At 35.6% G+C, this 25,966-nt stretch overlaps 1 protein-coding gene across 4 annotated transcripts in view; it reads left to right on the plus strand.

Annotated features, from left to right (window-relative positions):
* Nucleotides 1-25,966, plus strand: part of LOC149572881 (ubiquitin carboxyl-terminal hydrolase 26-like) — a 144,973-nt gene that overhangs the window by 14,091 nt on the left and 104,916 nt on the right. For all 4 annotated transcript variants that reach the window (XR_016359991.1, XM_089813974.1, XM_089813975.1 and 1 more), the window contains exons 4-5: nucleotides 24,413-24,668; nucleotides 24,844-25,598. Coding sequence is in view for 3 of the 4 variants with exons in the window: in XM_089813974.1 (XP_089670100.1) it covers nucleotides 24,413-24,668; nucleotides 24,844-25,598 (1,011 nt within the window). In the remaining variant the exon portion in view is untranslated. The remainder of the gene's footprint in view (nucleotides 1-24,412; nucleotides 24,669-24,843; nucleotides 25,599-25,966) is intronic.

The raw sequence follows: 25,966 nt of genomic DNA on the forward strand, positions 1-25,966 counted from the left end.
TACAAACATATAAAACCATCAAAGCATAAGATGAACTTGTTCAGTCACATAGGAGCTGCAATTAGGCATCCAAAGCCGACCAAGGCATAACAAAATATCCCATACATCAACATAAAATCATACATAAGGTCATTATCACATCCATTGGGATGTTATGTAGAAAGCAAATGGGAGAGGTACTACAAATGATACGTGCTTTTGTGCAAATAAGCTATAACTTGTGCTAGCATCGACATCTCAAACTTAAAATATATTGAGATGTGAATTTTGAGGTCACTATCTAGCCTATTTTAAGAATGTAGTATCAGATGTCTTCAGATTAATATGTCTTGGTGTCATTTACATATGCTTATTAGGGATATTTGTGCTATCGTTCTTGATTATTAAGATTAAAATTCTTTTCATTAAATTTAATTTGATAACTAAAGAAAACAGGAATTTTTTTAAGCCTCGATTCTTTTAGAGAAAAAAATATTTTACATTTAGTCTGAAACAAGCCCTAAAATGTTCTAGTCTATTAAATCAATGGTTTATGATGCTGAGGAAGTATATAGTTTAGCTTGGCTATTAGATTGGGTGTAAATCTAGTACACCAAGTTGAAAATATTTTGATGTAAACTTTGAAACCTTATTGTAATCCATGGTGGAAGCAATAGATTTGGTCCAAATTCCAACGATGATGCCATTTCTAAATGGATTGATACTGTCATGCCCCCTTTTAAAAAAACTAAATGGAAGACTCCTTGTTTAGGGACATTTCAGAATCATGGTTGAGATTCTTGTCTAGCCTAACCCATGCTTGGAAATATCACAGGTTAGTGTTTAACATTGCTGCTTGGGTCATGCCATGGAGATGTTGAGATTGGAGATTGAGGTCTATTGTAGCCACATGCTAGATGGTTGTTGGGGATAACATGTGACACATGCTAGATTGTGACAAGAGGGCAGATTCATCGACACATCAGGATTGGGGTTGGGGCTTCCCACCTAATCCATGCCAAGTCGGAAGGGAGTAAAGACATTGAATCTTCAATTGGAATTATAGAAGGCTAGTAAGGCCAACTTAAGTTGTAGCATGTAAAGTTCAAATTTTGGCCTTGGCTGCAATTTTGATCTAGTTTGACTTGTTTGAGCTCTGGCATGAGTAGTCATATGAGTCTAGGAAGAAATCTCAATTCCAATTATCCATGTTTTGTTATTGTATCTTTCAGGGACTTTGTGGTCAAGTGATCTTATGTGGACAGAAACACGTAGGAGACTGATGTGTGGACAGAAACCCATTGATAGTTTGAATTAGCTGACTGAAATTCTGAAACCCTTTGGTTCTTAAGGGCATTGTCCTTACCGGGTCCATTGGATCATCTAGTTTGCACTTCAGTTCAGTCTATCTTTGAATGCAGAGTGTTGTCGTTGTTGAATGATTGTCATAACAGTCTTTGGTTGTAGAGATCAGAGTATAATTAATATTTGATTGCTGTTGGAGTTTGATTCATTATGTGCAAATGTATGCATTGATTAGCTAGTTATGCTATTTTGTATAGTTAATTGTTGCTGTTTGGGTATGGTTGTGTTAAGAGTGTTTTTTGTATTTCAATGTGGTTAAGAACGTTGATTTTGTTGTAAATCTGCTATTTTTCATTAAAAATCTGAAAGGGGACATTCTAAATGTTGACAAGTAGAAAGAAGGATTTTCTGCAATTGCATCCTTATAAATTTTGATAAAAGGGCCATTTTGTATAAAAGGAAAAAATAGAATCATATCAAGTGTAAACCCAAGGCAGTTCTAATCAAAACCTACTACCATAGTTGGTAGGCGCAAAATTTGCAAATCAGCAAAGACTCGAGAAAATCTCAGCAATTAGTCTTTTTTTTTTGTAAAATTCAATGTCAAAATGTATATAGTGTGTCCATAAATGAGTACGAAAGTGTTTTCTATTATATTTCAATCATCATGCATATTCGTGACACAAAGTTTAGTTGGAGAAGTATTATGAATTTATGATGATTGCCTTTGAAGGTCATCCACATAATTTATAAATTGCGTATTAGGACATTTTATATCTTCCTATTTGTCTTAGCTCCTCACTTAGCATCGAAGGTTGTGTTTGTGGCTTTGAATTAACCTATATCATGTTGCTAGATGGCAACTATTCCTTTTCCTTATCAATATCAACAATTGACAATGTGATAGCTCCTTTTGCTTTAGCCACATTCTCCATTGCTTGCCTCTCAAATCAAGAATATAATTTGCAATAAATAATGCAGTATTCTCATTCTACCTTGTAAGTATCAATGCCATCCAAATCAATGACCTCTAATTTGTCCTCTACCTTTATTGTGGAAAGTTGAAGGTTGTATTGTATTTTATAATAATATTGACACTTTAAATCTTTGATATTGATAGTATGTGTTTAATTATCAATCAATAACATTATTATAGGTATAGAGATAATTGTGTTACAAGTTAGGCTTGCTGTTGCACCAAAAGATCGACCTATCAATTCCTGATACAACCAATAGACTTATAGAACACAAGAGGTAGCTAAGCCATTTCACAAATTTCGAAGTAGAATGTTGGCGGTTAGGCCATCAATCCCTCCTCAATGTTTCCCAAGGAGATTTGAACTTGTGACCAAGCTTTGATACCACTTGTTACAAGTTAGGGTTGCCGTTGCACCAAAAGATCAACTTGTCAATGCTTGATACAACCACTAGACTTATAGAACACATGAGGCAGTTAAGCCATATCACAAATTTTGAAGGGAAACGTTGCCAATCAGTCCAACAAATTGTCTAAGTATTCAATTTTGATTGCCACTTCCAAACCCCATAATTATAATCATATCTCTTATATGATGAGATCCCATTAACTAGTGGGGGTTAGGAGTGTAGACCCCAATGGGGTTTAGGGGTTGCGCTACCAATGAGGTCAAGGGGTAGTGCTCCCTATGGGGTCTGGGGGCAATGGCCCAAATGAGATTGAGGAGCAATGCCCTTGGGCAATCCTTGTTAGAATAGGCTAACATCGAGGCCTTGAAAACCACACAACTTCATGTCACACAATTTTCATAATTTTATCACTTAGGGAGAAATTAGGTATTTGACACTTCTCTTTGTTCTTTTGGCTAAGGACTTACAGAGTTAATGATTTAAACATGTTTAGTTTTTCCAAAAACTCAATGAGTTGCTAGAAACGTATTAGAAAATATTTGCTAGTTTTTTGGCAAGCTGTTACACAAAAACATTGGCAATCAGTCTCATAGAGCTTGCCAACTATGGCTAGTACAATATAATAAAGTTTGAGAATTTGAACTATATAATTTGACAAAGAGGTGTTTAGTCAACAAAGAAGGGTCTAGTCAATATATTGTCACTATCATTAATCATCACTATCATTAGCTATGTGAACACAAATACTTATTGCTTTTTATTTCTACTATTAACTCAAAGACATAATTTGAAACAACCTCAATTGTCGTCATTAATCATTGTAATTGGTCTAATGCAAAATCTAAAAATCTCCACAAGATGTTTCGGGATGATGGGGCTAGGTTGGGCCCTTCTAATAGGGAAATGTGCATCCACTTTGAACCTCTCCTGATATGCAAGGCTAGTGAATGTTTAGTGATAAAAGATTCAATATTATGTTCCTTCCCATCCAACTTGGTTTATAAATCATGGGGCCTAAAGGTCATTGATTTTCTGAAAATATGTGATTGACTAGTTGACTCATGGGGTCCCTTGTAAGGATCTGCAATTGAAAGTAGCTACTACCAACTTATCATAGTAGAGCATTGAAGCACTTTTTACCTTGATAAGAAAAGAAGGTAGTTAGGAATCATTCAACTTCGTGAAAAACAAATGATGACTTCTTCAATGTTTGAATAGGTAGAACACTTGGATGTAAAACACTGTTTATTATCCATTACTTGGAAGGAAGAAAGAGATTACTAAACTATATTGAATGTAATTATATATCTTAAATTGTGATTGCTAATGTTCTAGGATCGTGCTTTGTTAGCCATGGAAGATCTATAAACCATGCAATCAATTATATTTGGGAGACAGAGCTAAATGATCACAACATTTAGAATTTGTAAGGAATGTGAAGGAAAGGTGTGCAAGACCTTAATCTATGATCATAATATAGCCTCTTTGGCCATATAATAAATTTCATGAATGGTTGGAGCTTATTAGTAGGATTGTTGGTATGATAAAAAGACAAATTGGCTACAAGTATCAATTATGTTAACTCTTAGTGAGAGGGAATGAGGTAGTTTGCTTTGATGAATTAAGCGCCCAAAATGGGCACCAAAAATGAATTATGGTTGAATCACCTCGGGATTTGATTATGCAAATTTGGAAAGTGAGTTTAAAATACTTAATTGTTTTGAGATTTTCTTTGTAGGTTTATTGATGTCAATTTTGTACCACTACACAACATATAGCAATTGAATACTTGATATGGAATATCAAACAATCAATTCCTCTCTTCAAAAGTAAATACTCATGAAGAACATGAGAAAACCTCCAAGGTTCCTTACACCTGTGGATACTAACTCACTTATATTAACGTGATTTGCTGGTTAATTACATAGGCGACCTTATATTGTTCATTCAAGGATTGTCAAACTCTCGTTGTGATGGTGATAACGTCTGGCCTTGTAAAAGTATATGAGCGCCAAATAATGTTGATGGTGATGATGGAGGGTGCGTGTTCAAATGACTTATGCCTTCCTAACTTTCCTCTTGAATGAACTCCAACTACTGAACTACTTGCTGTTTTACTTCTACTCCTATGAATGGAAAGATTAGCAAATGGACAAGGATCAAATCTGATGAAAGCTTACCAGCAGCTCTACCTCCATAGATGCAATGATTCAAGGGAAAGAGACTAGATTACCACGCAAGGCTTCCTAACAAGTTGCCAGGATGCTAGTGGCCTAGTTTATGGATCCCTATCAAACATCGACTAATATCACCATACAACTATCCATCTACTCTTACTCTTAGCAACTTTCTTGAAATAAAATCTACTTTAACAACTTCGATGAAATTTAACTCTAGTAGAAACCATGCAATAACACCAATTGTTCTTATCACCATGCAAGTCACAACAATGATAAGAGAAGTAATTTTGGTATTATCTTAAGCAACAATTTTCTTGAACCCTTTAACTATTGGAAGTAAAAACCATGCAATAACGCCAAGTGCCCCTATTCATCATGCAAGTCACAACAATGATAAGAGAAGCAATTTTGGTATTATCTTAAGCAACAATTTTCTTCAACCCTTTACAAATGAGAGCAAATGGCCTTATATAGGGGCTGAAATTCCAACCAACGACAGAGATTAAGAGGCAAAATCAACGATCCAGATCAATTCCTAGAAACCCTAACTAGGGTTGCCACCCCATCGGCCAATGAGAAGACGCTACCTCATTAATGGACCGATGGAAACAAGGAAAAGTGGCAACCAACGAGAAGACACCAAAATGGTAGCCAATCAAAATCAGACACCTATCCTACCCAAGAAGAAAGGAGAATTTTCCACTTGGGCTTACATCAAATGTTCCTTTAATATAATTCTACCCTTTTCTTTCATCGTTTTAGCCAAGGCCTCCCTTTTCTTTCATCATTTTAGCCAAGGCAATGAACTTGGCTAGCCTTTCGTTGACTTCGTTCATGGGAGGGCAAGTTGTGTGCTTCATCTTGAGCTTAGCTGAATTCATCACGTTGCTCGTTGCTTGCAGTGTCTTCTCATGATCTTTCTCATATTCTTTCGCATATCCGATAAAGGCATTGAGGGAGGCAAGGGTGCCCAAATGCTTCTTCTTGATGGAAACCTTCCCCAACTCATCCAATCTTGATCCAAACTTTGTCTCATTGACATTCTCCTCTTTGATATCTTCAAAATCAAGTGCAACCCCAACATTGCACAACATGGTTGAAATAGAAGTGTCAACGCTTGGGCTGTGCTGTGCAATCTCATTTTGTATCTCTTCAAGTATCCTCAATCTGATAGTTAAGGCAACAAACCAAGACTCCACCGTACTTATTCCTCCTTCATCTGTCATTTTGGTTCTCTCCAAATATCTCTTCGGTAGCTCGATAAATGCCTGTAGCCTGGGAATGGCTAAGTCCTTGATTGGAAGGAAATCCTTCCACTCCCCTTCAAATGTTCTGAATTTATCTTTAATAGCCACCAATGACTTGAATGTCGAGATAAAGGAAGGCAAGAAATTTCGCCCCATCTTGAATTATATCACTGGTCCAATCTTTGATTTTGCGCTGCTGAGCCGATATCTCTTCTATGTTGCTCCGGCTGTCTTGCGGAAGGGCTGCTTGATGCAATTGTTGGATAGGCTGGCAATCTGTCCAATACTTGTTTTCGACCTCCAACTTTACAATACTTTCGTTTGCCTTCCTCAACCTTTCTCTAATTGAAACCATGCCTTCCTGGATCTCCTCACACTCCATGTCATCCGTGACTCTTCCCAAGTTATGCTCTACTATCTCATACTTCTAGGCTACAATCTCATCCACTACCTTGCTAACATTTGGTATAGCAATCTGAACTGTTCGGTGACCCTCATCATCGCTTCTGATTACCTTTGCCACTGTTTTTGCAATTTGTTTATGTTTCTCACTATCTTCCTTTTTCACCAACCCCTGAATATCTTCAATTGTTTAGATAGTCACCACCTTGCTTCTTGGCATAAGCATTTTCCTTAACCATAGTGGTGCAGTGCATCTCCCCAAATTTGGATCTGGTTTGACTAGCAAAGCATCACCTACGGCATTAGGCACCTGACTTACTTCCTCAATATCAATTGGCCTATCTTCTTCTTCATTAGTGACTATCACATCATCTCCATGTTGGTTCTTTGAGAGATGAGAGTATTTGGTACTTTCACTATAACCACTTGATTCCGAATCAAAACTCACCTCCACCGAGACCCTTTGTCCACTTGTATTATGCCCTTGGCTTCTAGCCTCAATTATGCTCTCCCTTGACGGTGCTGCATTCCGTCTCTTTGCTGGAGGTTCCTGTGTTCTTTACTTTTCTCAACCTCCAAATTTCTCTTCTTGCCCTTAACTACTCTTGGTTGCTGGCTATTGCCTTCACCTTTTTATCTGATTGACTCCGCTGGACCTTCTTCCTCTAGTTTCATCCACTGTATCATAATCTTTTCTTAGCACATTTTCATTATTTTCCAGTTGACCGGGAATATTAAGGCCTCTCCATCTGATTGCCCTCATCATGCTCATTGACAACCTTGAGAAAGCTAGCTTTCTCACATGAAAGTCATCCTATGCATTGGCCCAAAAATCTTCTATAGTAGGAATATGTTTGAATGTGTTTTTGTGAGATGCCTTCATAAGACCATTAGGATCGAATCCTTGTCTTGCTCTATACCATCCTAGATGATATCGCCCTAACTCTTTCTCCGCAACTGCAAAGGCAACAGGATTGGGGCAAGTATCATTGCCTATTCCAAATGAGAAGGTAATCCCTGTCTCACCTTAAGTTTCATCATTTTGTCATAATGCTCAAGTTGCCTAGCCAACTCCATCAAAACTATCTTGTCAGGTGGGTACCTTGGAAGTCTCTTGGGACAAACTGTACTTCTTGCCACTCTAATATATGTGAATTATAGAAATTGGATGAACCAACTCCCATACTTCTTAACTTTTACTTCCACTTCCGTTGAGAGCCTTCTAGTAGGTGTCCCTTGTAATATCCTTACCGTCTTCATGGCAAAGGTGCCATAAAACATTTTATAATTTTTAGTGTTGTGCAAATGAAGCTATAGATAGCACTCATGCACCAAACATTGCCCCAACCCATTGCCAATCACTCCTAAGGCCTTAAGTCCAAGATTTCCATATAGTCTCACAATCAAATAGAAAAGATAGGATCCCATATAGAATTGGTTTTGATTTTGCACTGTCCTAAGTTGCCATTTTCAATTTCATCAATAAAGTAGTACATCCAGTTCTCGAATTGCATACCTTGAGCCATGCCCATGATTCGGCTAAGAAGCACAATTAGATCGCCATACTCCGGTTTGAAATCTGACTTGGTGAGCTTTGACGACCTGGTGACTCCCTTCTTGCCTTCATTTGACCAATTCTACTTTAGATGAATGAAGTAGGCGTCCTGGTTACCTTGAAAGAACATGGTTGTTTGATCCATCGTTACCACTGTCATGCCTCTATGTTGGGTAATATTGAATACTTCTTCAACCACTTGTTCGCTGATGTTAGCCAACACTCTCTTCCCTTCATAAAAAATGATGGACTTGGTAACAATATCAAACTGGGATGCACACTCCATTACCAATTCCGGACAAGGCAAGGTAGGAGGGAAAGACACTGCGTGTACAATTCCGCTCTTGTAGATCTTTTTTGCCACGGGGGATCTTCCTTTCTTCAATCTATCCTTCAATTGTACCATGTTCACTTTGCCGATATTGGTATCACTTATTCGCCTCACTTTCGAGAAGAAGGCTGTCTTAGGCATATGTCTTCCTCGTCTTTTTTGGTATTCGTTCCCTTTGGATTCTTGCTTGTAGTAACATCTACCATCCTAAACACTTATTTCTGCCCCTCCATTCTAAATGATATGGACTACACTTATCAATCTCCAACCTTATTTTTATTGATGAAATCTAGCTTATTGCTACCTCTCCAAGTTCTATCTCTACACTTATCATTCTCCAAACTTCTTCCTAGGGATGGGACTACCACTTATTTTTGCCTCTTCATTACCTTAGAATGGACTACACTTATCAATCTCCAAACTTCAATCCTAGAGTGGTCTAGCTTATTTCTGCCTCTCCAAGTGTCCTATCATGAAATCTACACTTATCTCTCCCAACTTCAGCCTATTAATGGAAATAATGAATTGGTAGATGGAAAGTGCAAGAAGAATATAAGGGAAACGAATCAAGCAAGAACAAGGAATAAAATCCGCCTTTAAAACCAATCTTCCCCTCTAAAAATGAATGAGAATTTCACCTTAAATCTGCCTTTACCAGTAATCGGGTCTTTTCACATTCAAATCTGATCTTGGAAATTTCAATCTTCCAAAATATGATGCCCTAGCAAATGAATTGCTCGCAAAATCTGTTCATGCTACTGAATTTTGACCTTGAATTGCCTTGCCAATTCACCAAATAAAATCGGCAAGTTGAAGAAGAAAATCGCAGCCCTTAAGAGGAAAATCAGACTTCAAAATTGTTGCCAATCTCGCAAAAATCGGGCCTCTTCATCACAAATTCGACCTAGGGCAGAAATCACCCAACTTGCCAAAATTCGGATCTACTCCTTCAAATCGCCCTAGGGCAGAAATTGCCCAACCAAGGAGGAAAAAATTGCTGCCAAAGAAGGAAAAATTAGGCCCCAAAAATCTTTGAAGCTGGAAATTCGCCCCCTAGAAGAAAATTGCTCCAACTTGCAAGAGGAGGTGGAAAGAATGAACGAGGAAATAAGAGGGGGGGGGAAGCCCCTCTTAGACCAAACTTTTTGCCCGGTCCATGTGGGCTGCTCTGCCTAGAGGGAAAACAAAATTTAGTTCCTTAATTAATGGCCTAGATTTAAATGCAACATTAAAATTACTTAGTCCTATAGTGAAATTGGTCCATTTAATTGCCAGTTCGATCCAAATTTGCAAAATAGAAACAAGGTAAGCCTAGGAGATGTCAAAATTTCTATTTAACAATGCTTTGGTAATTAAAATATCATTAAAATCAAATCTAGCAAGCCAAAATCGATTTTCAATTCCAAATTACCAATTTCCTTCAACATTTCTAAAATCCTCTAGGCAAACTTTCAACCAAATTAATGCGATTTTGAAGTTAGTCCACTTTCAATTTTGCAATACAATTTCAATTTTTTAAACACAATAAATCCTTTTCTCGGCAGTCAAAATTCAAACTCCAATTTCAATTTCACTATCAAAAATTTCCTTTTCACCAAAAAATTCAAGATTTTCCAAAATGACTAAAATTCTAATATTTATTTTGAAGATGCTCAAGCTTATACAATTATTTCAAATTTTCAAAAATCCATCGAAGTCTAAAATTTGTAGTTTTATCCTGCTAGATATTGTTTTAACCAATGAAAAAATGCTGTCAAATCCTGCTTGGCCTAAGGATAAAATTACATGTTCTAGAAAATCAAGCTTTGCACTGGGTGAAAACAAATCAAATCCTCTCCTGGCCCGAAGGTGTCCAAGTTGTAAAAATCGTCAATTTGAAAACCTTTGGACAACTCCAAATCTTGCTAAGGCAACCAAAAAATTTCCAATACCGCGAAAATTGCCAAGGCTTGCCCAAAAAAAGAGGGTCCTCAAATTTTTTTGGGGCGATGGTGTGAAAATCTCACAACAAGATTCTCATTTTTGAAACATGTACATAATTGCTGATGCTTGAGGGACATTTTTATCTACTAGTGGAATGAGCATAACAACAGCTAGACAAATGGTTTGAAAGCTAGAAGAAATAACGAGCTAGAGGGAATGGGTAGCAAAATCAACATGGAGAATGCATTTAGGAGGTCTATATTTGTATTAGATTAAAAATCAAAACGTTGTAGTTTGAAAATACTAAATTGAAGCATGGTAGTTTGATGCTAAGTTCATGCAAATTTGAAGTGCTTTCTCTTTCTATTTGGATTTCCGCTTGATAAGAATCTTGAAGATCTCCACTTAGACACTTGTTTGGAGATTAATGATATGTTATTACACCTATTAATACAAGGGTTGGTTATGAAAAGCATTTACGCTTGTAAGAGCATCTATAATGTATCGTAGATGAGGAGTTACTTCTAAGAGGCACTTTGACCAATCTAAAGTAGTCCTCGAACTTGGGAGTACACCATTTGCATGTGGGTATATGTTGTATAGGGCATCTCGTTGATTTATTTTGCCTCATCTATTTATTGTGAGCAATTGGATGAGATTCTTTTTGATGGAGCAAGCTGTGTTTGACCAAGATCCAACCCTTTTGATTTTGGCACCACATTTGGAGGATAAGATAAGATAATGATATTAATATCCAACAAGAGACCAACAAGGGTCTAAGGGACTGGAAGATACAACAGTACAGTGAAGAAAAATAACCAGCAGGAGCACCCAACGGTGATTGGGAAAAAAAGCACTACAAAAAGGGAAAAGAAACAACTAGATGAAAGAGAGAAGGACCATTATTCCTTTCTCGATACAAAGAAATCCCGTATAGAGGGATAAGGACCAGGACGGGCAAGGGGCTGGGTTTGGCACGGTCTCTGCCTCTGCATAATTGTGGGGGTAGGGTGCTGCTATCTAAGGAGCCCATCCTGAGGTCTGACCAATCTGTTGTGTTCGAAGAGAGGCAAATGGGGTCGTTTACTACTCCGGGAAGTGGGTGTGGATGGAAAGAAGTCCGTGATGAGTCAATCCAAGGTCTAGTTCAAAGGGAATTAGAGCTGTAAGGGGTGATCTTTGAGTTGGGAGGCCTCCTGGAGGTAGAGGGCATGGCACCTCTGGTCTGAGTAATTGAAAAATGCCGAGAGGGATCCGTAGTCTTTGAATAGGTAGTGGAATCTACCCCTGATCTCATAGTAGATGGGACCCCTGAAGATAAAATGGATCTCTGTTTCCATCTCGGATAAAGTGCAAAGGGGGCACACCCTTTCCTCTCTGGTCAAGAGGAGAAAATATTAAATTCTCAAGATGTCTAAGATGATTATATTCGAAAGTATTGTTTTACTTGTTGAATGGGAGGTTGAGTTTCTTCATTTTTGGATGACATTGGGAGGTCAAAATTAGTACATAGAGTAGCTGATCAATGGTTTTGCTATTTCTATAGGTTGAAGTGTTGATTTTCCCAAGAAATAATTCAACCTTTCCTTGTTGTGTGAAAAAATCAACAGTGTTGCTGTCCCATATTTGGTGTTATAATCCTCCTTTCATATACATGTGATCCAAATTTTAGAAAACAAATTTTCTTGCATTTGTCTCGAGTAGTACTGTGGTATATCAATTCTCCTCCACTGGGGTTTTGCTATTGTTGTAAGAAAATTGCTGTTAGTTTGTTTCTCCATCCTTGACTACATCATTGGCCTTAGAGCAAGTTTGGTCATTGTCGTGAAATGTGTGTGTGAAATAGTTATGCCAACTTTTCAAGGTAGAATATTTGGTTTTGATTGTGTAGAAATTTGTGCGTGTCATTATCTTTCCTAAAAGATATGGTGTTTGTCACAAGCAAGATGGGCTACTTGTTTCAAAATATTCAAGTCTTAATTATTGCAATAGAGATAGATTGTAGAAGATATTCAACTTGTGAAGAAGAAATTTGTGAAGTAGAAGAAGAAGAGAGAACAAGGATAGATGGGCAACTCTTGGTTGAAGGAGAAGAAAGGTTTTTATGAGTCCTTTTCAATGGGTAGTCGGACCAAGTTAGGTGTTTGTACTTTTTTTGTAGTTGTGAATCTAGAAGAACTGATTAATTAGATACACAAGTTGGAAGAATATATTTAGCATGAGGATTTCAAGCTCCTCAATGATTATAGATGATGCAAACCAAGTTGAAGAGATAAGCTAGCTTTGATAGAGACAGCTGTGTTATCTCCAATTTTAGTCTAGTAGAAATTATGGATTATCCTTCAAATCTTGTTTTTCAAAGGCCTTAGACATGCTTATGAAGGTGCAAATGACAAACATATGTGTTGCCATGACTTCACTAGCCCAAGGGTCAAAATCTTTTGTTTTTGTTGTCTTAAAGTTAGGTTTTGGCAAGTTTGTTTTGAAATTGAAGCTTTACTCCTACCTTGCAAGTGATTGGCTTTATGTGTTGCAAGTTAGAGCAATTTGGGCCTAGAGTCCCAACCTACATCATGAGGTCATTTTAAAACTTGTGTAATTAGGACAAAAAGCCCGACTAGATGTTGAAGTGCAAATAATGTGTATGCGTTTGAGTTTGGCCTTTTCCAAAATCTCTTTAGCATTTAAATACGTTTTAAGTTTTGCCTTGAACATTTTAGTCTCTCTATTTTGTCTAGAAACTTTTGGGCGTAGCATTGTGCTTGGGTTGTGTTCAAATTTAAGCTGTCAACAAGTGGATTTTGTGCATCCAAAGCAGGATTATTCTTTTTTTTTGTTGTTGTTTCTTTTGTAAGTTTATTGTTCAAAGGTTTTCTCATTTATTTTTTGGTCTTTGATGAATATTTGTTGTATAGAATGGGGCTTTGTTTTTAGTTCGAATGCCCTTGTCTCAGGGTTAACTATGTCTCCAATCTCATTCTTGTAACCGTTTTTAGGGGTTTGTTCTCATTTCTGTGTTCAAGCGAGGGCTTTTGGTGTCATTTTCTTGTTTTTCTTTCTTGTCTTGATCATATCCTACATTATTTTTGGGTCTTTACAACCTTTGCATAGACATACCATAGATTTAGTGTTTGTGCAAAATGTGTAGGTTGGATCCTATGCATAAATGTTAAGATCTCAATTATGAGGAATGATGCAAGTGAACATTTTAATGCAGTGGGCATTTTTAAACCATATTGCAAGTTAAACATTGGGTTTAAGTTTTGACTGCACTCTTGTAACACACATGTTTACATTTTGGAATTGAAAGTTTTGGTTCAAATTGCAAATTAGCATATACTACACCTCTTATGCAGTTGTGACTTTAAGTCCCGACTACATCTAATTTTGATTATACTGCCTAGTGTAGTTGGAGTTTTTAGTCTTGATTGCAACTAATAAACATTTATATTACAGAGTGCAATCGAAACTTTTAGTTCCAATTGCAACTAAATATATGTTTTTTCATATATACAATTATAACTATAAGTTGCAATCGCACCTTTTATCACATATACTACCATGCAACTGGGAGTTTTGTTTCCATTGCTTTAATGTTCTTCAGTACTCTGTGCTATCAGAGCTTTTAGTTTCGGTTGCATAATGTTTCCACTCCACTATGTACTAGTGTAATTGGGACTTTAAATCCCAATTACACCTAGGAACACATGTCTTACCCTCACTAGCAATGTAGCTTTAAAAATCTGAAATTGCAAATTGGCCATTTTTAGTTATTTTTCTCCTTTTCTTAAAATTCTAGTAGGGATTTTTAAACTGAAGCTCGTAGTACATATCAAGATGCCGTCCAACCTTGGAAATCCTCAGATTTCATCACTACAGCTCCGTATGTACCAAGAATCTGAAGACTTCAAACATATGACATTCTAAAGCAACATGACCTCTTTGAGGATGATGCAATTAAATTCATCTTGTTAGATGCATAGATTTCTTTTATCATGCAATATGTAATTCAGTCTTGACACATTTCATGCAAAGTTGTAAATGTAATTGCATGTGATGACATCCCAGGTTGAAGTAGAATAGGACTCTAATGTTGAATAAGTCAAGAACTAGTTAGGATTCTGCTACGTTTTTCTCACAATCTGTTTGTTGATTTGGTGGTCGACACATTCTTGGAGATATGTGACATGGCTTAACTGCCTCCCGTGGGTCCGGTTAAATCTGACATTTCTATCGGGAATTGACATTCGAGCTTTTGGTGCAAAGGTAAATGATTCTAACAATTGGTATCAAAGCCTTGGGTTACGAGTTTCAATCTTCCTTCAATGGGTGCTGAAGGCTCAGTCAGTGTTGACAGGGAGATTGTTGACTTGGTGGTTATCACCTCCTCGGAGATTTGTGACATGGCTTTACTTTCTCCCATGGGTCCGGTTAAATCTGACATTTGTATCGGGCATTGACAGCTTGAGCTTTTGGTGCAACAACAAATGCTTCCAATACTCTATTCTATAAATCTGAGAGGGCTCATTGTAAATAGATTACTTCTTGGCAATGCAAAACTGTGTTTTTTTGGATGTAAATGAAATTGCAATCAACAAAAGAGGCATGTTGTGAGTATTGTGTTATCTAAAAGAGACTTGAACCCAATGTTGTAGTCTTTGATCTGCTTATTGAGTTTAGAGTAAATGTAATGTTTTCAACTTAATCTTTTAATCTTTGAGTTGCTTCTAGGTTTGAAGCTAGAATTATCAAGCTAAAGGATAAGTTGTAGTCTTTGTGCTTCTTTATATTTTATGTTTGCTTGTTAAGGTGTAACAAATGTTGGAGTTTTTGAGCTAAATGTATGTTTCATATCTATTCCTAAATTCTGTAACAAGTCATGGAAAGCCTTTGAGCTTCCCTAAGCTTCTTGATCAATGTGTTTGCTAGATTGCTCTTGAAAGTTTATTCCAGTGAAAGAGAATATGGTCAATGTAACGCCCACTTGATTAGCTTAGTGTATTTAATCTTTAGATCTTATTCTAGTGATAGTTATTTTTAGTAGCAATAGACAAGGGGAGCCTTTCCTTATAATTAGGAGAGATGTGCCTTGCATTCTGTGGTTGAAACTGCTGTTTTGCAATTGATCCAAAAACTGTTGGTTGCAAAATATTTTGCTAATGAAGTATAGAATGGGAATCTGAATTGGTAGAGGAAGGATCATTGATTTATCTTGTAGAAAAATTGCATTTATCTGCCTTGAAAATTCTAAAATAAATTGTTTAGAAGGCAACAACATAGAAAAAGAGGAGGGTTTTTTAGAGGGAAAGGCCCATCTAATAGTGGTAGAGGCAAGAGAAATCAAGAAAGGGAAGAGAACTCTTGTTAGATCTAGAGTTAGGAATAAAATGGAATGCTAGAGTTAAAGGGGGAGATGGATGTGTGGTATAGGATTTGGTGGAGCTTTTTTTCTGTGCGACCAAACAGGTTAAAGAGTGTTTAAGTGGCTTATTCTCAAATTTAAGTGAAGAAAGTGGCTGAGTGAGTTACTTCACACGTTAGGGTAGGATTACAAGGAAACCCACATGATGAAAAAGGTCTTGTTGAATCTAGTTGAGGAGAATAGTAAGCTAGTGTAGGAATAAGTTCTTTCAAATCATTTGTTATAAGGTAAAATGTTGGAAGGTGATTGTTAGAGTGGAAGTACAAAATAATCCAGTCTTAGTAGAGATGGTGGAAAATGATGGTTTGAAAAATCAACAAGTCCAAACGCTTGTAGAAGGATTGTTATGTGGTGATAAAAGAACAATGCTCTGTGAATTTCAAGATTGGCTCCTATATTAATGTGGTATGGTGTGTTGTCATGCCTAAGGATATGCATGATGGTAGGGCGGGCTAATATCTAAGCCCTTTTGAAAGGTAGGAAGAAATTGTCTGCTTCTTTATTTGATAAGACTAATATAATATATTGTATATACTTTAAATGAACATAAAGTAGAATGCATGGTAGACTGAATAAGAAATTTATGTCTTTCTTCTATGAGGTGGCCCTATTATTAGTCCCTGCCTTAAGGCAGGCTACTAATGTTTTTGGTGGTGGTCACCATTAATTTTTACAACTAAAGGTAATAAATTTCTAAAGTTGAAAAGACAGTTTATTTTTTAATTAATTTTCAATCAAGAATTTCTATTTTCTTATTGGCTGGGGCCAATTATGCCAGGGGTAAAAATAAAATTTTGACACCAAAAATTGAAAAAATTTTGCTGGAAGATTCTTCATTCTTCCAATTTAGCTTTCAATGAACAACATTCCTCTCATGGAATCAACACATGTTTATCCAGGTTTGACAGAAAATTTGTGCAGAAATAGTATGCCTACCCATTGTGTAAAGTTTCTGCAAATTTTGTGTGATCAAACTTAGATAATACCTTCTATTGTGCTTGCTGAAGATGATCTTCCTTAGTTCTGACTTGTATAAAGAGATGTCAATAATATATTTATTATTTGAAATGTTTTACTTCTGCAAGTATTCGTATAGGGCAGACTTGCTTAAAGGAGCAGACTGTATGTTCTTTTGTGTGTCCTTTAACTAGAACCACACCCTATTAAATATAGTAACCAAAGGGCATGGCCTTACAAAGGACATGTCCCTTCCAAAGTTGGCCTTGAACGCTCTCTCAAAATGAGCGACTTTCCAAGGAGAATTTTATTTTAATACCTAAACTAACCAAGGAGATTAGTTAGTCATAAACTATGTTATCTAGAGAGATGCCGCTACGTATTAGGTAGAGAAGACAAATATATAATGACTTAAGAAGGGATCTTATGCAAGAACAGATTAGTACGATCTGTAATCAGACCGATATGATTTAAAGTTACAGAATTAACACTCCCTCTTAACTTGATAACCATACCGAGAGATATCATATCTAGCAACATCAATTAAGAGGAACAAGCAAAGATTGATACTCTATATTTATCTGAATCTTCTTAGCATGCGGTATCATTGAACACATGATACAATGTCATATTACTATACTTGTGATATGACTTAACACTTACACTAGTGATAATAGTATTGCATGGAATGCAACATACAGGATAGAATCCAGAGAATGATTAAATTCTTCCTTTATCCAAGTTGTGACTCATAGGTACTAGTAGGACTACATCATAACATGATCTTGAGTTAAGATTTACCAGTTCACAGGATAAACTTTGGAGAAAGATTAAATTCTTCCTTTATTCAAGTTGTGACTTATAGGCATAGTAATGTCTATATCACAATGTGATTTTAAACTCATCTAGATTTGACAGTAGTTCTCTACTGTTCAACACATTATCTAAGAAATCGTCATTTCTCATAATATCTTTTATAACAGTGTTTATCATCATAGAGATCGTCACCTCTTAAATAATGAATACAAATGGTGGAGCCCATAATAGTCAATAGCTTGACAATAAAATTATTTTAATAATAATTTAAAGAATACAAATGTATCACAATTCAACCATACCAAGTCTTTTCCTGAAGTGATCTATCTTCACTCAAGAGAGAGGTTTGGTAAGAATATCTACTGTATGATCTGCAGTGTAAATGTATTCTAATTTTATAGTATTCCTATCTACCATATCTTACATAATGGTAAGGAATTTCAATATGCTTGGACCTGTCATGAAAAATTAGATTCACAGAAAGCTTGATGGAATTCTAATTATCACAATGAATAATCATAGGATTCATGGCTTGACCAAATAGTCCTACAAGTAACTTTCTCAGCCAAACTGCTTCTCGAGAGGCCATTACTGCTGCAATGTATTCGGTTTCTATGGAACTTTATGCTATTGGTGACTACTTTCTTAAACTCATCTAGATTTGACAGTGGTTCTCTACTGTTCAACACATTATCTAAGAAATCATCATTTCTCATAATATCTTTTATAACAGTGTTTATCATCTTTGAGATCGTCACCTCTTAAATAATGAATACAAATGGTGGAGCCCATAACAGTCAATAGCCTGACAATAAAATAATTTTAATAATAATTTAAAGAATACAAATGTATTACAATTCAACCATACCAAGTCTTTTCTTGAAGTGATCTATCTTTACTCAAAAGAGAGGTTTGGTAAGAATATCTACTGTATGATCTAGAGTGTAAATGTATTCTAATTTTTTAGTATTCCTATCTACCATATCTTACATAATGGTAAGGAATTTCAATATGCTTGGACCTGTCATGAAAAATTGGATTCACAGAAAGCTTGATGGAATTCTGATTATCACAATGAATAATCATAGGATTCATGGCTTGACCAAATAGTCCTACAAGTAACTTTCTCAGCCAAACTGCTTCTCGAGAGGCCATTACTGCTGCAATGTATTCGGTTTCTATGGACCTTTATGCTATTGGTGACTACTTTCTACATATCCATGATATCATTGTTGAGCCTAAACCAAAACAATATCTTGAAGTGCTTTTCTTGTCAGTAACGCTTCCAGCCCAATCTGAGTCTATGTACCCATGAAGGTCCAATTCAACTTTCTCATACTTGAGCCCAAGATTAAGGGTGCCTTGTAAGCATCTCATGATGTGTTTGATTGCAACTAGGTGAATCTCCTTTGGCTCACACATAAACCAACTTAAGGCATTAACAACATAGCAAATATCAGGCCTTGCATTTACCAAGTACATAAGGGACCCAATCATCTGCCTGTAAAGAGTAGAATCTATGGAAGGTGATTCTGTTGTTGCTTCCTTAAGTTTATGTAAATTAGTCTCCATTGGAGAAGACATAGGCCTACAGTTCCACATTTCAAATCTCTTCAAGATGTCTAGTGTATACTTTCCTTGATTAAGTATGATGCTGTCAGAATTTTGCCATACTTCCAATCCTAGGAAGTAATGAAGGAGTCCTAAATCTTTCATCTCAAATTCTCTGATTAGATTATTCTTGCATTGATCTATGAGATGATCATCACTTGCTATTAGTAAATCATCAACATACAGTATCAAAATTACCATATCATCTTTATCCCTTTTATAATATAGATTTGGATCAGCTTCATTCTTGGAGAATCCTAAGCTAGTGAGATATTTATCAATTTTTTCATACCAAGCCCTTGGAGCTTGTTTAAGCCCATAGAGAGCTTTCTTGAGCCTGCAAACAAAAACTTTAGGGTTATGAGTTTCAAATCCTTTAGGTTGCTCCAAATATACCTCTTCTGTAATATTTTCATTCAGAAATACTGTTTTTACATCCATTTGATGTACTTTCCATCCTTTTGATGCTAAAATAGCTAGGTTGCTCTTGTAGAGGTGTATTTGGCAACATGAGAAAATGTTTCTTCATTATCAATCCCCTCTTTCTGAGAGAATCCCCTGGCTACGAATCTAACTTTATATTTTTCATTGCTACCGTCAGCAACATGCTTGATTTTAAATATCCACTTAGAAGAAACAACGGATTTTCCTTTAGGTCTTGGAACAATTTTTCAAACATCATTCTTCATAATGGATTGGTATTCTTCTGTCATGGCATCCTTCGAAGCTGTATGTTTAATAGCATTTGAAACATTGGTTGGTTTTGGTTTAGATAAATCACTCATGTTTGTTGCATAACTAGAAAATCTTTTGGGTCTTTTGCTTTCTCTAAAGGTCCCAGATGGTGCAGCGAAGTTTTGTGCTTCCTCTACTTTCTTAATGGCCCAAAGTGGTCTTTTCTTTGAATTTCATCTTCAATTTCTTCAGTGTTCTCCCTTTGACACTGAGATTCAGTATTTTCTTCAGAACTAGGTAAGGGAGAGGGATCTCCAGAACTTAGGACTCTTTTGAATGCTAAATCTTCTTCAAATATTACATCCCTACTAAGTTCAATATTTTTTTGACCAAGTATGAAAATCCTATATGCTTTAGATGTTTCACTATACCCAACAAAATTACCTTTCCTCTCGGAGGGTTCTAACTTGGTTCTTTTTTCTTTTGGAACATGTATATATACTAGACACCCAAAAATCCTAAGATGACTTATGTTAGGTTTAACCTTAGTAGAGACTTCTTCAGGAGTTTTATCTCTAAGGTGGGAGTAAGGGCTTTTGTTTTGAATATAGACAGTAATACAAGAGGCTTATGCCCAAAGATAATATTCTAGATTTTGATCAAATATCATAGCTCTTGTAGCTTATATATTTGTTATATGCTTCCTTTCCACTATCCCGTTTTGTTGTGGATTATAAGGAACGATATACCCCTTCTTAATTCCTGTTTCTTTACAAAACTCTTTAAACAAATCTGAGGTATATTCCCCTCCATTATCAGTCATGAGTGTTTTAATTTTGTGTCCGGATAAGTTTTCAATTAAGGTTTTGAATTCTTTAAATCTCTTAAGGATTTCTTTTGATGCTTTACACATTAAGAAGTAAATCCAAGTTTTCCTAGAGAAGTCATCTCTAAAAAGTATATAGTACCAAATCCTCCAAAAGAAGGAATAGACATAGGTCCACATAAATTTGAGAGGATTAATTCCAAAACATTGTTAGATTTTCTATTGCTATCATGAAATGGACTTTTGGTGTTCTTACCCAGAGCAGATCTTTTGCATATGCTTTAATGATCTTTATTCAACTTAGGTAAACCAGTGACCATCTTTTCCATAGTTGATAAGGTTTTGAAATTTAGGTGACCTAATCTTCTGTGCCATATTTCATTTATATCAGCAGCTTCATGAATTAAGGCTTGAATAGGTCGACTAGGTTCTGTATTTAATTCATAGAAGTATCCCTTTTTTTAACCAATGAACTTAGATTTCTTAAATGAAGAGTTTTTAGACCAGGTCAATACTTTACCGTCCATGAATGCAACATTATGTCCATCATCTTCAAGTGCTATAACAGAGATTATGTTCCTTTTTATTCCTAGTACATTGAGTACTCCTTTGAGATATAAAACACTACCCGACTTCAGTTTTAGGGTGCAATTTCCAATCCCTTTGACAAAATGTGCTGAAACCATCAACTTCTTTTGATATAGAGTCTAGTGCTTCTTTGTATCTTGTAACAGGTTGAGATGATCCACAGTCAATCACCCATGCCTTACTCGAGACTTCATTTGATAGTGCTCAACACAATACATGATTCTCAGGATCATAGTTATTTTCTTTCCTAGTAATGTTTGTATAGTTTACTTGCTGCTTAGAATTCTCAGGGCAATTAGATCTATAGTGTCCAAATTTTTCGCATTCAAAGCAGTTTATTTTGGATAGATCTTTCTTAGGTTTGTCATTCTTTTGATTACCCTTTTTCTTCTCGAAGTGCTTCTTACCTTTATAAGAATATGTTTTGAGAACATGAAGTTCTTATTCTTCAGTTTTCAACTTTCCCCCTTTCTTAAGTTTTCTAGATTCTTCCTGAAGACAATCTCCCTAAGTCTATTGAAGTCAGGAAGATTGTCTCTAGCACTTACTCCTTGTGCAAATGTTTTCCATGAATCTGGTAACCCTTCTATAGCCATCAGTGTTAGTTCCTTGTCATCAATTATGGTTCATATACTTGCAAGTTCATCTCTTAGACTGGCAACCCTTAGGAAGTAAAAATTCATCGATTCTCCCTTATTTATTTGTATATGGTTTAGTTGCCTTCTTAGCGCGAGGACTCTAGTTGCATTGTTGACCTCATATGCATTTAATAATGCATTCATCATATTAAATGTTGTTTGATGTTTCATTAACATGGGCATTATTTTATTTTTCACTCCATCTAATATGATCTGCATGGCTTTCCTGTTTCCTTTATTCCAAATAGTTTTATTAGGTTCAATAGCAAGTTGTTTGGATGCTGAGTCAACAAACTGTTTTACATCATTTTCTTCAAGAGTCATCATGATTCTGAATTTCCAAGCATCGAAGTGTTCTTTCCCATCAAACCTGTCCTCGGGTCTGATTGTGTATGCCATTGAAGATAGAAGAATGATGCTAGATATATTGAGTCTGATTGTCTAATTTGGAGGGCCTAGGTTCGACTACCAGAGCTCTGATACCATGTAAAGTTTCTTTTTTGTGTGATCAAACTTAGATAATACCTTCTATTGTGCTTGCTGAAGATGATCTTCCTTAGTTCTGACTTGTATAAAGAGATGTCAATAATATATTTATTATTCTGAAATGTTTTACTTCTGCAAGTATTTGTATAGGGCAGACTTGCTTAAAGGAGCAGACTTTATGTTCTTTTGTGTGTCCTTTAACTACAACCACACCTTATTAAATATAGTAACCAAGGGGCATGTCCTTACAAAGGACATGTCCCTTCCAAAGTCGGCCTTGAATGCTCTCTCAAAATCGGCAACTTTCCAAGGAGAATTTTAGTTTAATACCTAAACTAACCAAGGAGATTAGTTAGTCATAAACTATGTTATCCAAGAGAGACACTGATACCTTTCAAGTAGAGAAGACAAATATATAATGACTTAAGAAGGGATCTTATGTAAGAACAAAGCTGGTATGATTTAAAGTTACAGAATTAACACATTGAAACCACAAAAATATGAGAAAAACACCATCAATTACATCTTCTGTAATAAGTGACTGGTGTAAATCACCTCCATTCAATCATGGACCATCCTTTGAAAATGAATAAACACTGCAACACGGTGGCAATAAACCTCAACAAACACAGACATTGTTAATATCTAGGGTGGACAAAGTTTTGGAAATGTGTCTGATGCCGATGTTGATCCTCCATAATAATACCATGTTCACTCTTAGCACCACATCTTTAACCGTCTGCCAACATGATTGATCATGCGGGAGATCCTTCTCCCTCTCCTTAGCCCCAAGCACCGCCTTTTCATGAAAACTGCTTTCCAGAAACTTTCCTTGTCTAAACTATTTACACTTTCAAGAGTATTAGTTAAAAAAATATATTATACTTTATAATTACTTAATAGGCTTTAAGGATTTTAAAAATATATATACTTAGATTATTAGTTTTAAAAATACATATACTTAGATCATTATTTAAAAAATGTACATAAAAAATCCATATTCAATTAATATTTTTTTTGGGCAATAATTTTTTTAGTAAATTGCATTTTGAATATTTATTTCTATTTGAAAACATATTAAACAAGAATTGTTTTATTTTTAGAAATAATAGAAAGTTTTTAAAATTTGATTGTTATTAAATTTATACTTATAAAATAATTTGGATAAAGAAATGGTATCTAGTTGATCTTTATTTTATTTTTTGAAATTTATTGTTATTCGATTTCAATATTTATAAGATGGAAGGCAAGAGCCTAAAATAAATTAAACTAAAAATATGGTAAAAAATTCTGAAAATTTGTAAAACAGTATTTTTTAAATGTTATGCTATTATAACTATTTCCATTTTATTTTCAAAATATGAATCACTAATAGCACAAGGCAGGGACTCAAGCTCTGTGCACAGAGCTCTTGTTTTCTAAGGTCCTTTTTTGAGTGGCTTGTGTATGCTCTTGTGTGTGTCTCATTGCTTTAAGGATGATGTGTATTATAAGACAAAAAAAATCACTTGTGTGCCAATTTTTTTTTTTTGCCTATTTTGACCAAATCTCTGCAAAATATATTCTTTAAATAGAGATTTGAATATACACCATTCATTTGTGTATATGGTAAATTCTGAAATTTTGTAAAACAGTATTTTTTAAATGTTATGCTATTATAACCATTTCCATTTTATTTTCGAAATATGAATCACTAATAGCACAAGGCAGGGACTCAAGCTCTGTGCACAGAGCTCTTGTTTTCTAAGGGCCTTTTTTGAGTGGCTTGTGTATGCTTTTGTGTCTGTCTAATTGCTTTAAGGATGACGTGTATTATAAGACAAATAAATCACTTGTGAGCCAATTTTGTTTTTTTTCCTATTTTGACCAAATCTCTGTAAAATATATTCTTTAAATAGAGATTTGAATATACACCATTCATTTGTGTCTTGATGTCACTGTAGTTTGAGTGTTAGTTGAAGTAATTTATGCTTTTAATTTGTCTCAAAATTGATTTTCACTGTGCAGCTGACACATATTTTAATCTATAGTTTCGTATTGTTTTTTAATTATTATCTGGTATGTAATTGTATTTATATCTTGCAGATGTTCCATGTGTGGGAAAGATTCTGAGGCTTCTGGTAAACTTGAGGACTTCTATGAGTTAGAACTGAATGTCAAAGGTTTAAATACTTTGGATGAGAGTTTAGATGATTATTTAAGTATTGAGAATTTACAAGGTGAAAATCAGTACTTCTGTGAATCCTGTAAAGTTAGAACAGATGCAACACGCTGCATTAAATTACGGACCCTTCCTCCAGTCCTTAATTTTCAGCTTAAACGATATGTTTTCCTTGCAAAGGTACTATTGATGACTGATTGTATAAACTTAACTGATTCTATTATACTCTGTATTTGAGAAGTGATACTATAGGCACATACTTGTAACAGAACTGAATGTATGGTGGTCTGACAATAATCTGAACTGATTACTAATTTTTCATCAAATACTTCCTTATGACATGCTCTTGGTGCAGACCACATCAAAGAAAAAGGTGACTTCAAAATTCTGCTTTCCAGGAACATTGGATATGGGGCCACGTTTGAGTGAAAATCAAAATCTGAAGCCTCTTATATATGATTTGTCAGCTATATTGATACACAAGGGAGCAACAGTAAACAGTGGTCATTATGTAGCTCACATTAAAGATGAACAAAATGGAATATGGTGGGAGTTTGATGATGAACAAGTCTCAAAGCTGGGGTTTCATCCCTTTGGTGAAAGTTCGTCCTCGACTAACTGCAAGGTTGGTCCTCCTGTGAAGGATGCTGATTCCAAATCATCCATTCTGAATGGTGCTGTAGAAGGGTCTCTGGCAGATCAACAATTATTACAAGGTGCTACTGAATCTAATAATACAATTACTTTTTCTTCTGCTGATGCATATATGCTTATGTATAGTGAGAGAAGGTTGACAGAGGATGTAAAATTACACAACTTATCAGTTTCAGAGGCTGAACCAATGGCAATTGATGGAAGTGAAATTTCATCGATCAATTTTCCTTCACTGCCAAGACACCTTTGTCAAGAGGTAGAGGAATTGAACAAACAGTATGACACTATATGTGAAGAATACAGATTGAAGAAAGATGAGTTATTACATAAAGTTACAGAGCGCAAAAGTGAAGTAAGATCAATTCTTTCTGAAGCACCTGTAAATTCACTTGATGAACCATATTTCTGGATCTCAACAGATTGGCTTCGCCAGTGGGCTGATAATCTAACACACATGTATGTATTTTCCAGTTTTCTATTGTACAGCCCAGACAAATGACTGTACTAATTGTAAGATAGTGAGTTAAGATTTTTATTCACTCCCATAGCTATCATGCATCATTTTTTTTTTCTTTAGTGGATTATTTAATTGTGATGAATCTCATGTCGTCATTTGGTCCTTAAGAGTGATTAATGATTGCTCATGTATATTCTCGTGCAGAATCTGTATTCTGCATTTGTGATGCCATGGTATAGTTCATACAGTATCTAATTTCTTTTGCCAGATGATATAAAAAGAGTTGATTGACTGTCTTGCTTTTCCTACTGATTTTCATCTGTTTTTGTTGCTTAAGTTTGGAGATTTTCCTGTTCTTGCTCTTACA

This window comes from Cupressus sempervirens, chromosome 2, assembly GCF_028749045.1.
Source record: "Cupressus sempervirens isolate cs-2001-9-10 chromosome 2, ASM2874904v1, whole genome shotgun sequence".
Taxonomy (NCBI): Eukaryota; Viridiplantae; Streptophyta; class Pinopsida; order Cupressales; family Cupressaceae; genus Cupressus; species Cupressus sempervirens.